The following is a 13,300-nucleotide window of genomic DNA, read 5'->3' on the forward strand; positions in this document are numbered from 1 at the left end:
TTCCATGTTTTCTTCCTTGTCGCGGGCGGATGTTGTCGAATGACTGCTTCCGGGTTGCTGATTGACCTTGAACCTTCCGGAGCGACATGGCGGCTCTCTGGAGGCTAAGTGTCCTCTGCGGCGCCAGAGAAGGGCGAGGTGAGGGCAGCCGGAGGTTCTCAGCACAACCTCCAGCCGGGGAAAGGGATGCGGTTAGGATTCGTCTGCTGGGCGGTGAGACCTTTTGAACAGGGGTGTCCCTCCTTTCCTTTGGCACAGCATGACCAGCGTTGTCTTAGGGTCCAGATGTCCACCCGAGTGCATATTTCCCCTCCTCTGGGCTGACGTGGTGATGGGGTAGTCTGAAAGTTATAGTCCTGCTGCGGCTGTGTTCACGAGTTCTCTTTTTCTCCGCATTCCCTGTTTTTGGAATGTTCCCACCCTGAATCAGAAAAGAGTGTCAGTGTCTTAAGTCCCAATTTACGTATTGGTCGTTTCCCTTGGAGTTCAGTTCGATAATCATCGAGGGGGCATTTGTGTTATACAAGGTACTGTAGTATGATTGGGTTAAAAATGTGAGAAAGCGTAGTTCCAATTCTTAAAGAGTTTCCATTTTTATAGGAAAAACATATAAGCATAATATGACAGAAAGCAAAAACTACAGCACAGTATCTAAGTTGTATGCCAATCCAGAAAACTATACTAGCTCTGTGTTTTGGAAGGATTATCCTGTCTCACTTCCTGAAGGAGCTGTGCCCGATTTGAGTCTTGAGGGTAGGGAAGGCCACAGGAAGAAGGGCATTACAGTTAGAGGTAGTGGGATGAGCAGAAGCAATGATGAAAGGCATAGAAGCTGCTTGTTGTGAGAGAAAACAAATCGGATATTAGAACATGAAGCTCAAGGTGAGGAATGAGATGGTTCTGGAAAAGTAAACTGAAATCAAATCTCAGAAAAATTTGTCTTGATGTGGAGTATGCATTTTTCTTTGTGTGAAGGGGAGCCAGTGAAAGATTTGACATAGATTTGCAGTTAGATTGACCACCTTGGTAACTGTTTGATATTATAGATGGCCATCATGGGAGATGGGACAAGCCAAGACATAAGTTAGGAGATGAATTGAGACACTTATTGTAGTAGTCTAGGCAAGCATGGTGAGGTCCTGAACTTGGAAAGTAGTACGTAAGAGAAGATTGTCTCAAGAAATGCTAAGGAGTTATATCAGTATGATTTGGTATTTGACTGAATTTAGAAGGGAAGTCTTACAATGATTTCCAGATTTTTGGTTTAGGTTGACGAGTGACTGGGATATCATTAAATAAAATGAGGAACATGCAAATGAGAGGCAAGTTTGAATGAGAAGACGAGTTGAAGGGTGATTTTAGTTTTTGCCATAGTGAGTTTGAGGACCAGGTGGGGTACTTCAGGGGACAGAGCTTGCAGGTACTCAAACTTCTGAAACTCTGGAGAGATATCAAACCTGGGGATACAGAGTTGACTGTCACTAACCTAAAGGCTCTAGAAGTTGAGTGGACAAAATGTCTAGGGGTGGGCTTAGGCAGCAAGGAGAGCAAAGGGCAGATGATGGACTCCTGGGTGAGCATTTAAGAGCAAATGCAGGAGGAGACTGATATATAATGATCAGAAAATCAAAGGGAGAAGCTGAAGAGAGTTCTGTCAGAGAAAAGAAGGGAGAAGTGGCCACCAGTGCCTCGTGCAGAAAGGCCCAATAAGATGTTGGATGTGGTCACATGAGAACATTGGTAATTCATGAATGCAGCTTTGGTGGGGATAAGGACGAGTTGCAGGCCATGAAGAATTTTAGGGAAGTGAGGAAGTCAAGGTGATTTAGACAACACTTTAAAGAAGCATGTTTAGAAAGAGAAGAAAGGAGGGGAAGAGTGCATGGGTATTATAGGACATAGGATGAAGGGAGGGGTTAAGTATATTGCATCAGTTGAGGGAAAATGGTCAGTAGGAAGAAAGGAGGGGTTAAAGATACAGGAGAGAAATTATCTTTTATTGAGTGCTTATAACACTGTGGGACTTAGGTTGAACATCTTACATATATTACTTAATTTTCAGCAGAGTATTATGAAGTAAATACCAATGTTTTCATTTTACAAATGAGGACATTGAGGCTTGGAGAGCCTATTTAACTTAATTGTCCATTATCTCATAGTCGGTATTGATAGGCTTGGGTGTTCTTAGGTCTGCCTGTTTTTTAACCAAGATCTATAAGAGGACAGAAAGGGATGAGTTCAGGCGTGCAAGCACAGAAATTGATCTTGAAAAAGAAAGTCGTATCTCCCAAACTAGGCTGAATTACTTGAAGACAAAGACTTTGTCTTTATCTCTCTTGCTGTTGTGCAGAGCATAGTTTTGTATGTAGTAAAAGTTTGTTGGATGAGTAGATGAATGAAAGGATAAAAGAGCCATAATTAATTTTTGAGAATTGGTCAAAGTGAAGCCCTTTTTGCAGAAGTGTTCATCGATTTATCAGTCTTTCCATGGCTGCTTAGTCTAGTCTCACAGCAACCCAGTGAAATAGATGCTATCCACATTTTACAGATTAGCTGGTGATTCCCTATTTGGGGTTAAGTAGCTTACCTATGGGTCTTCCTGGGTGGCTCAGTGGTAAAGTATCAGCCTGCAATGCAGGAGACCCGGGTTCGATTCCTAGGTTGGCAAGATCCCCTGGAGCAGGGCATGGCAATGAGAATCCCATGGACAGAGGAGTCTGGCAGGCTGCAGTCCATAGCGTCACATGGAGTCACACATGACTGAAGCAGCTAAGCAGCAGCAGCAGCAGCTTATCTATGGTCATGTAGAAAGTCTCAGTCCTGTTACAGGAAAGGTGCTTATGATTCCCTTGATGTCTCTTTCCTCAGCTCTGTTCCTCCGAACCCCAGTGGTCAGACCAGCTCTTGTCTCAGCATTTCTCCAGGACCGACCTGCTCAAGGATGGTGTGGAACACAGCATATTCACCTGTCACCCAGCCACCATTGTATGTGCATCTTTGTCTGCACTGATTATCATGCCTTTGGCAGGACTTGCTCTCTCTGAGGGGAACTCTTGTGTCCAGCTCTGTCAAGTGAAGACCTAATCTACACTTGTGGGCACACAATGCTAGCACGGTTGAATGATGCCATTTCCACTTATACAGAACCTTCTGGTCTAAGTCTTTTTAAAATGTTTAAGTTTCTTAAAAGAAAATAGCTCTGTAGGGACAATCTGTTCAATATGGTTTAGTTACCTTTATTTATTGCAGAGGAGCTGGATCTGGATAATTTAGAATAGCAGACAGTTTTTAAAATCTTGCATATTCATAGCTATAATGATATGTTTGTTTTTATTTAGGTTGCTATTAAAATCATGTTATTTCTTGGATGAATACTATTTAGGTATTGTTAAGTCTTAGAAAATCCATAGGTGAATAGTGAGGTAACTATTTTCATTTTTAAAGTCTAGAAACATCAGTATTTTATAGAGATAAAGACTTTTGATTCTTAAGCCTGTCACTTGAAAGCTGCTTCTGAGTTATGAATAATTAAGCAAGTATAGTTTTTCTGCTATTTAGAATTATTTTAGCTTTGAAAAGTTGTTGATGAACTTTGTTCAGTTAGATTTAGCAGAGCGATTTTAACTTGGGGTGCATGGGACTGAAGGAAGGTCCCCAGGGTTGTGTACATAGTTTGTAACGTGTGTATCTGTGTGCATTTTTCCAGGAAGTAACTCCATCATTAATAAAACATTCCCAAAGGGGTATGTAACCCCCCCAAAAAAGAGGCTTTCAACGAGATGTTTAAAGCCCATTTTATTTTTACTTGTTTAAAAGAAAGTTTCATGTTCCTTCTCTATATTGGGCTATTTATAAGTAACAGAACAGAAGAGCCATAATCCTAAAAGTTGACATTAGAACTGCGCTTCTCTTTTAATTGACAGGCTTAATTTTCTTTTGGGAGGATTTTTAATATTACTTAGAAAGATCAGGTGTAAAATAAGATTGATGTTTTAAAGGAATTCCTCAGGTGTCACCAGCTTACATTTATAAGGTATCTGTCTATTATAATGAAGTCCAAGGTTGGTAATTCTGCAACAATATTTCATCCATCATCTTGCCTCTAAGCAGAGTGGATCTCTCTTTTAATTAATGTATGTAGGCTTGAGAAACCCTGTGCTGAAAGACTTCAGAGAAGGGAGATTGCATCTTTCTCATTTACCTCCTTTTTCTTACCCACTTTATGCTCAGAGTTAAATCTTAAATGCATACTGTTTGCCGTTCTGTTGGTTTGGGTTAGTTTGTGGCAAATACTGAGATGTGTATTTCCCCTGAAACTCTTAGGAATCTCGTCCTTCCTTTCTATAGCTGGTTCCAAGGCTGCATCTCTCCACTGGACTGGTGAGAGGGTTGTCAGTGTTTTGCTCCTGGGCCTAATTCCAGCTGCTTATTTGAATCCGTGTTCTGCGATGGACTACTCTCTGGCTGCAACCCTCACTCTTCACAGTCACTGGCAAGTACAGCAGTCCTTTCAGTCTTACCTTGTCTGTGCAGTTTGTTTGCTGTGAGCTTATCTCACAGTTGCATATGAGGGAGAAGTTGCTCAAAATACTGAAGATCTGAAGAGAACAATAAAACATACGTAAAATATTTACATGCCCAAATTTGTGTATCCACATGCCTGTAAGATGTCTTCCTTTTCATATTTTAGAGGCTTTTGAACTTAGCATTGCTTTTGAGAGTTCCCCATTTTATGTGGTTTGGCAAGGACAGTATGCTGTCATGGATGGGGAGGTGTTTTTTGGATTTGTTAGAACTGAAAGGACTTGAGGGAGTATCTTAGCCAAGCCTGTTATTTAACGTCTGTGGAAACTAAATCCCAGGGACGTTAAATAATTTGTCAGAATCATTTTCTTGATAGTATTAAAGGGGTTGTTTGCTTACCTAGTTTTCTTACTTCGTAAGCATTGGTTAGGAGAATTACCCTTCAACCAGATAGACCTTGCACAGTAAATGATCCCAGTTGCTCTTGAAATACTAGATCACAAGTACAGTAGGATTTCTCTAATGTGTGTATCTTGAAAGAAGATCAGTCTAAATTGATGAAAAATCAGAATAAGAGATAAATCTAAAGTCATGCTTTTTTTTTTTTGACCATGCTGTGTGGCATATGGAATCTTACCTTAATTCCCTAACCAGGGATCAAGCCTGTGTGCCCTGGAGTGGAAGTGAGTCTTAACCATTGGACCACCAGGGAAGTCCTAAAGTCATACATGTGAATAATTGCAATTGACTTCTCCAGTTACCTTATCAATTCTCTCCTTTTTTACACATATACAAAAAAGACTTGAAAGAGTTGTCTGTAATTGTGCACTAGTTCTTTAGTATCCCGTTTTTTTAAACCTGCATTGATTGGGCTTTTATCCCAACTATTTAACTGAAGTCATTCTCAACAAAAATCACTGAAGACCTTCATTTTTCCAAACCAGTTGTCCATTCTTTGTTCTCCACTTGAACTTGGCAGTATTCAACTTAATTGACTGATCTCTCGTTAAGTAATTTTTCTTTGGCTTCCTAGATACCATCCTTACCTTGTTTTCTTCCACCCCACCAGCTCTATATACCTTCTCTGTCTCCTCAGCCAGCACCTCCTCTTGTCTGACCTCCGAATAATGAAGGTCTGAACCCTAGGCTCCTTCTTGGCTTTCTTAAATTTCTCTGCCTACATACTTCCCCCAGGTGAGTTCAGATAGACCTCTTTGTTTTTTGTTCCACATGGCCCTCTTTTTCTGAACTGCAGACTTAGTATTTCCAGTTGTCCACTGGGATATCTAGTAGGCATCCCCAGTGTAATATTGCCCCAAATCACTCTTCCCCTCAAATCTCTCAGTTTTTCCTCACAAGCTTCTTCTCTCCTGTTCTTCAATAATTCAATTAAGTCTTGTTGCTCAAATCAAAAATCCTAGGAGTCATTCTAAATACTACTTTTTGTCTTAACCCCGCCACCAGTCCATCAGGTCTTTCTTTTAGTTCTCTCCTCAAAATATAGCCTGAATTGTCACTTCATGGTATCCTCACTATCACCACCCTAGCTTAAGGCAAGTTAAGCCAGCAGCCTTGCCTCAGCTACTTCAGTTGCTTCCTAACTAGTTCTCTATTTTTGTTCTTATTGCCCTTCTGCCTACACGGTCCATTCACCACATATAGCCAAAGGGACCTTTTTATAGGGAAAATTAACGTTTATCTAAAGAAGATATGGAAATGGCAAAAGGTGCATGAAAAAATGTGTTTGTTATTCAGTTCAATTCAGTCGCTCAGTCGTGTCCGACTCTTTGCGATCCTATGAATTGCAGCACGCCAGGCCTCCCTGTCCATCACCAACTCCCGGAGTTGACTCAAACTCACGTCCATTGAGTCGGTGATGCCATCCAGCCATCTCATCTTCTGTCGTCCCCTTTTCCTCCTGCCCCTAATCCTTCCCAGCATCACAGTCTTTTCTAATGAGTCAATTCTTCGCATGAGGTGGCCAAAGTACTGGAGTTTCAGCTTTAGCATCATTTCTTCCAAAGAGCACCCAGGGCTGATCTCCTTTAGAATGGACTGGTTGGATCTCCTTGCAGTCCAAGGGACTCTCAAGAGTCTTCTCCAACACCACAGTTCAAAAGCATCAATTCTTCGGCGCTCAGCCTTCTTCACAGTCCAATTCTCACATCCATACATGACCACTGGAAAAACAATAGCCTTGACTAGATGGGCCTTTGTTGGCAAAGTAATGTCTATGTTTTTGAATATGCTATCTAGGTTGGTCATAACTTTCCTTGCAAGGAGTAAGCGTCTTTTAATTTCATGGCTGCAATCACCATCTACAATGATTTTGGAGCCCAAAAAAATAAAGTCTGACACTGTTTCCACTGTTTCCCCATCTATTTCCCATGAAGTGATGGGACCAGACGCCATGATCTTCGTTTTCTGAATGTTGAGCTTTAAGCCAACTTTTTCACTCTCCTCTTTCACTTTCATCAAGAGGCTTTTTAATTCCTCTTCACTTGCTGCCATAAGGGTGGTGTCATCTACATATCTGAGGTTATTGATATTTCTCCCGGCAATCTTGATTCCAGCTTGTGCTTCTTCCAGCCCAGCCTTTCTCATGATGTACTCTGCATAGAAGTTAAATAAGCAGGGTGACAGTATACAGCCTTGACGTACTCCTTTTCCTATTTGGAACCAGTCTGTTGTTCCATGTCCAGTTCTAACTGTTGCTTCCTGACCTGCATATAGGGTTCTCAACAGGCAGGTCAGGTGATCTGGTATTCCCATCTCTTTCAGAATTTCCCACAGTTTATTGTGATCCACACAGTCAAAGGCTTTGGCATAGTCAATAAAGCAGAAATAGATGTTTTTCTGGAACTCTCTTTCTTTTTCCATGATCCAGTGGATGTTGGCAATTTGATCTCTGGTTGCTCTGCCTTTTCTAAAACCAGCTTGAACATCTGGAGGTTCACGGTTCACATACTGCTGAAGCCTGGCTTGCTGAAATTTGAGCATTACTTTACTAGCGTGTGAGATGAGTGCAATTGTGTGGTAGTTTGAGCATTCTTTGGCATTGCCTTTCTTTGGGATTGGAATGAAAACTGACCTTTTCCAGTCCTGTGGCCACTGCTGAGTTTTCCAAATATGCTGGCATATTGAGTACAGCACTTTCACAGCATCGTCTTTCAGGATTTGAAATAGCTCAACTGGAATTCCATCACCTCCACTAGCTTTGTTTGTAGTGATGCTTTCTAAGGCCCACTCGACTTCACATTCCAGGATGTCTGGCTCTAGGTGAGTGATCACACCATCGTGATTATCTGGGTCATGAAGATCTTTTTTGTACAGTTCTTCTGTGTATTCTTACCACCTCTTCTTAATATCTTCTGCTTCTGTTAGGTCCATACCATTTCTGTCCTTTATCAAGCCCATCTTTGCATGAAATGTTCCCTTGGTATCTCTAATTTTCTTGAAGAGATCTCTAGTCTTTCCCATTCTGTTGTTTTCCTCTATTTCTTTGCATTGATCGCTGAGGAAGACTTTCTTATCTCTTCTTGCTATTCTTTGGCACTCTGCATTCAGATGCTTATATCTTTCCTTGTCTCTTTTCCTTTTCGCTTCCCTTCTTTTCACAGCTATTTGTAAGGCCTCCTCAGACAGCCATTTTGCTTTTTTGCATTTCTTTTCCATTGGGATGGTCTTGATCCCTGTCTCCTGTACAGTGTCACGAACCTCCGTCCATAGTTCATCAGGCACTCTATCTATCAGATCTAGGCCCTTAAATCTATTTCTCACTTCCACTGTATAATCATAAGATTTTTGATTTAGGTCATACCTGAATGGTCTAGTGGTTTTCCCTACTTTCTTCAATTTCAGTCTGAATTTGGCAATAAGGAGCTCATGATCTGAGCAACAGTCAGCTCCAGGTCTTGTTTTTGTTGACTGTATAGAGCTTCTCCATCTTTGGCTGCAAAGAATATAATCAATCTGATTTCGGTGTTGACCATCTGGTGATGTCCATGTGTAGAGTCTTCTCTTGTGTTGTTGGAAGAGGGTGTTTGCTATGACCAGTACGTTCTCTTGGCAAAACTCTATTAGCCTTTGCCCTGCTTCATTGTGTATTCCAAGGCCAAATTTGCCTGTTACTCCAGGTGTTTCTTGACTTCCTACTTTTGCATTCCAGTCCCCTATAATGAAAAGGGCATCTTTTTTGGGTTTAGTTTTAAAAGGTCTTGTAGGTCTTCATCAGATCAGATCAGATCAGTTGCTCAGTCGTGTCCGACTCTTTGCGACCCCATGAATCGCAGCATGCCAGGCCTCCCTGTCCATCACCAACTCCTGGAGTTCACTGAGACTCAGGTCCATCGAGTCAGTGATGCCATCCAGCCATCTCATCCTCTGTTGTCCCCTTCTCCCCTTGCCCCCAATCCTTCCCAGCATCACAGTCTTTTCCAGTGAGTCAACTCTTCGCATGAGGTGGCCAGAGTACTGGAGTTTCAGCTTTAGCATCATTTCTTCCAAAGAACACCCAGGGCTGATCTCCTTCAGAATGGACTGGTTGGATCTCCTTGCAGTCCAAGGGACTCTCAAGAGTCTTCTCCAACACCACAGTTCAAAAGCATCAATTCTTCGGCACTCAGCTTTCTTCACAGAACCATTCAACTTCAGCTTCTTCAGCGTTACTGGTTGGGGCATAGATTTGGATTACTGTGATACCAAATGGTTTGCCTTGGAAACGAACAGAGATCATTCTGTCATTTTTGAGATTGCATCCAAGTACTTACTGCATTTCGGACTCTTTTGTTGACCATGATGGCTACTCCATTTCTTCTAAGAAATGCCCGAAGTAGTAGATACAATGGTCATCTGAGTTAATTCACCCATGCCAGTCCATTTTAGTTCGCTGATTCCTAGAATGTCGACGTTCACTCTTGCCGTCTCCTGTTTGACCACTTCCAATTTGCCTTGATTCATGGACCTAACATTCCAGGCTCCTATGCAATATTGCTCTTTGCAGCATCGGACCTTGCTTCTATCACCAGTCACATCCACAACTGGGTATTGTTTTTGCTTTGGCTCCATCCCTTCATTCTTTCTGGAGTTATTTCTCCACTGATCTCCAGTAGCATATTGGGCACCTACTGACCTAGGGATTTCCTCTTTAAGTATCCTATTGTTTTGCCTTTTCATACGGTTCATGGGGTTCTCAAGGCAAGAATACTGAAGTGGTTTGCCATTCCCTTCTCCAGTGGACCACATTCTGTCAGACCTCTGCACCATGACCCGCCCGTCTTGGGTGGCCCCACAGGGCATGGCTTACTTTCATTGAGTTAGACAAGGCTGTGGTCCTCGTGTGATTAGATTGACTAGTTTTCTGTGATTATGGTTTCAGTGTGTCTGCCCTCTGATGCTCTCTTGCAACACCTACCGTCTTACTTGGGTTTCTCTTACCTTGGACGTGGGGTATCTCTTCACGGCTGCTCCAGCAAAGCGCAGCCATTACTCCTTACCTTGGACGAGGGGTATTTCCTCACCGCCGCCCTTCCTGACCTTCAACGTGGGATAGCTCCTCTAGGCCCTCCTGCGCCCGTGTTTGTTATTAGAGAAATGCAAATCAGAACCACATTGAGATGCCACCATACACCTACTCAGATGGCTGTAATCAAAAAGATGGACTGTTAAAAGGGTCACCAAGTTAGAATCCTCATATATCTCTGCTGGGAATGTAAAACATTGCAGCTACTTTGGAAAATAGTTTGGCAGGTCTAACAAGTTTTTACCACAGAGTTATAATATGAGTTAACAACAGAGAGTTGCCATCTGACGCAACAATTTCACTTGTAGGTGTATACCTACTGAAAGTGAGAGCATATGTCCCCATCCACACAAAACCTTGTAGCATAATGTTCAGAGCAGTGTTATTTTAGCCCCAAAGGCAAAATCATCCAGATGTTTCAATTAATGAATAGCTAAATAAATAAAATATATGTTTACAAAGGAGTGTTATTTGGCCATACAAAGGATTAAAGTGCTTATTTGGCACGCACTTGTTACCATGAATTGCATTTTGACCTTGACTGATTATGTTGTGCAGCCAAGTTAACTGAATAGCCTTCTAACCTGACATTACTTGTGGCTTTTCATTTGTACTGTGATGTTTTTTTTCCTTCAGGGGCATTGGACAAGTTGTTACTGACTATGTTCATGGAGATGCAGTGCAGAAAGCTGCCAAGACAGGCCTTTTGGTGCTCTCGGCTTTCACCTTTGCTGGGCTCTGTTACTTCAACTATCATGACGTGGGCATCTGCAAAGCTGTGGCTATGCTGTGGAAGCTCTGACCTTTTAGACTTAATACCTTGAGAATTGATTGTACACCTCCTTGCCTCTGCTCTGTCATGCCATTTCAACTCACAATAAGAAGGAAAAACATTGGTGAGACAAACCTCTTCTCCTAATCACCTGATTGTTTTTAGAATTTAATCTTTGAAGAAAGATTTGAGAGAAGTTGTATCTTAAGAAATTATAAGACTGAATTTTGTATTCTGGGGAGCTAATGGAGTGTCTCAGCTTTTCATAAGTCTCATAGTATAACTGAACATTATATATGAGCTTTTTGCCTTTTAATTGATCAAACTCTTAAAGGGAATTCAGCTTTATTACTCTCGATATCTGATCAAACGTCTGTGTTTGTGCTAGGATGATGGAGAAAGGGAAAGACTTAATTCATAAGTAAAGACTGCAGAAAATTAGGCAGTGTTTAGTTTTTGTAAACCTCCCCCTCTGTTCAGTTGATACCAGTTACTGATGGTTACATGTCTTAGGGAAATTTGAAAATTAGAAATGCTGATATTTCACATTACTGATTTCTAAATCCTAGAAAGAAGAGCCTGGAGAGTTTCTGAATGTAGAGAAGTTCCATTTAGGGAAGAGGTCCCTTTATAGATGTTTCAAATTGTTGCAGATTCTAAACCAAGACTTAATCCTCAAATGTGTTTATTTTACTTGTCCTAAAATAATCTGTCCACAAATATAAAATTATAAGTGATAAGTTGTTGTTTTCCCACTGGGAATTTCTAATGTGAAAATGTATTCCATGAAGGTAATTTTTTAAAAAAATAAAATGCTGCATAATAAAAATTTATTCTACTCTTTTATGTCTTAATTGTTCCTAGTTTTATTTGGTAGAACTGAGTGTCTGTTACATATATGGCTCTGAAGCAGGACTGTATTTCCTTTAATTTCTTTCTGAGTTTAGCAGATAGGTAAGTTAGACACAAAGTACTGTAATACAGAAAAGACTTTCATATAATAGGCAGAAATATACTGAGTATAAGTAGTTTGGTATGAGGAGACTAAGATTAAGTAGTAGGAATTAAAATTAGGTCCAGATTATGGTGTTCTGTGAATGCCATCCTTTATATTCAAATTATATACTGTATGCAGTTAGTCTGGTCTAAGGAATGAGTGTAAGGCAGGATGGTTTCATCTAGCAACATAGATTAAATGGGACTGGGTGCATTTCACTCACTGAGGACCTTACTCCACAAACTGCTGAAGGGGAGGTGGCTAGAAGGGTAAGTGTTCATCCTGGAGGTTAAAGATGAGGTCCCCTTAACATGCTTACAGTCTTGTAGGAGATTCAGATGTGTATTAAGGATTTAGGAAGAGGTGGTTAATTCTGTCTGGGGGCAGGTTAAAGGTTTCAGAAACGGGTGGTGCCTGAATAGTAGTGCTTTGTCAAAGAGTGGTGGTGGTGGGCTGGTCTGTCTTGGTGGGGAGGAGTATTTTTTATTACTGGCTTTCTTCAGAGTTGGTGGCTCATGATGATGATAAAAAGCAGACTGACCTTTAGTCTGTTTCATTGTTTTAAAATCTCTATAGACAGTGTTCCCCTTAAAGTCATTTCTCCATCCCCACCTAGCCCCCAGTACCCGACTGCTGTAAAATGGAATGGAGAAATGGAGTTTTCCATAGAAGTGAAATGGGAGCGCAGTAACTAAGTAATGTGGGAATCTTGTAGCTATCACCAGTACCATCAGATCCTAGTTGGATCGACTGAGTGACTGAACTGAACTGAATGCTGATGGGCTAATTAGATGATGATTGAATGTTAGAGTCGAGGCTGCTTGGGTAACGCCTGCCCCTAGTCCTGCTCAGTTTTGTTATTAGGTTGGAGCTCACCTATCACTTTGGAAAATCAATGGGTTGCTATGAACCACTGTAGAGGGAAGATGAGGCCGGGGCTGACAGCAATAGGAAGTTTCTGAGGTTAAGCAGGACGTGATAAGAATTGTGCTTCAGAGAGAATTCAGGTGTCATCAGGAAGGTCGGTGAACTGGAGGCAGAAGGGTGTGTGACAAGATAGATGTGGAAGACAGTGGTGGTGGAAAGTAGGAGTCACTTTCAAAGGTAGAAGTCAACATTCATTTGTTTGATAGGTGTTAAGTAGCTTCTATAATTGGCACCATGCCTGGTACTGTGGCAAAAGAGGTAGGAATTTTTTTTTTTAAGAGGTAGGACTTTATCTCAGAAGGAACTCATAGACTAGTTGGGACAACAGATAAATGATTGCAATACAGTGTAATATGTGCAATAATAAAGTACATTGAATGGGGATATAACAAAGGAAACAATTTGCTTGCAAGTTTCCTGGGAGACAGAAGAGTCTTGACCTGGATTCTGAAAGATGAGGACTTGATACGTGGCCAAGGAAGCTGGGTGACTGGAGGATGGATGGCAGATAAACAAGATGGCACGTGATTTGGTCCGACTGCACCAGAGACTGACTGTA

At 41.4% G+C, this 13,300-nt stretch overlaps 1 protein-coding gene across 3 annotated transcripts; it reads left to right on the plus strand.

Annotated features, from left to right (window-relative positions):
• Nucleotides 1-59: 59 nt before the first annotated feature.
• Nucleotides 60-11,663, plus strand: SDHD (succinate dehydrogenase complex subunit D). 3 transcript variants are annotated; one of them, XM_024974988.2, is made up of 4 exons: nt 60-213; nt 2,869-2,985; nt 4,348-4,492; nt 10,682-11,663. In XM_024974988.2, the coding sequence occupies exons 1-4, from the start codon at nt 87-89 to the stop codon at nt 10,845-10,847; spliced, it is 555 nt and encodes a 184-aa protein (XP_024830756.1). In that variant the 5' UTR covers nt 60-86; the 3' UTR covers nt 10,848-11,663.
• The last annotated feature ends 1,637 nt before the right edge of the window (nt 11,664-13,300 follow it).

The sequence above is a fragment of the Bos taurus genome, chromosome 15, assembly GCF_002263795.3.
Source record: "Bos taurus isolate L1 Dominette 01449 registration number 42190680 breed Hereford chromosome 15, ARS-UCD2.0, whole genome shotgun sequence".
NCBI classification, from domain to species: Eukaryota; Metazoa; Chordata; class Mammalia; order Artiodactyla; family Bovidae; genus Bos; species Bos taurus.

What these genes read in the sequence shown, in the direction of transcription:
- SDHD (XM_024974988.2), top strand. Translation starts at nt 87, where the DNA reads ATGGCGGCTCTCTGGAGGCTAAGTGTCCTCTGCGGCGCCAGAGAAGGG. An exon ending in TAGGATTCGTCTGCTGGGCG is followed by an intron (nt 214 to 2,868) that starts GTGAGACCTTTT and finishes CTCTTTCCTCAG; the next exon opens with CTCTGTTCCTCCGAACCCCA. An exon ending in CCTGTCACCCAGCCACCATT is followed by an intron (nt 2,986 to 4,347) that starts GTATGTGCATCT and finishes TCCTTTCTATAG; the next exon opens with CTGGTTCCAAGGCTGCATCT.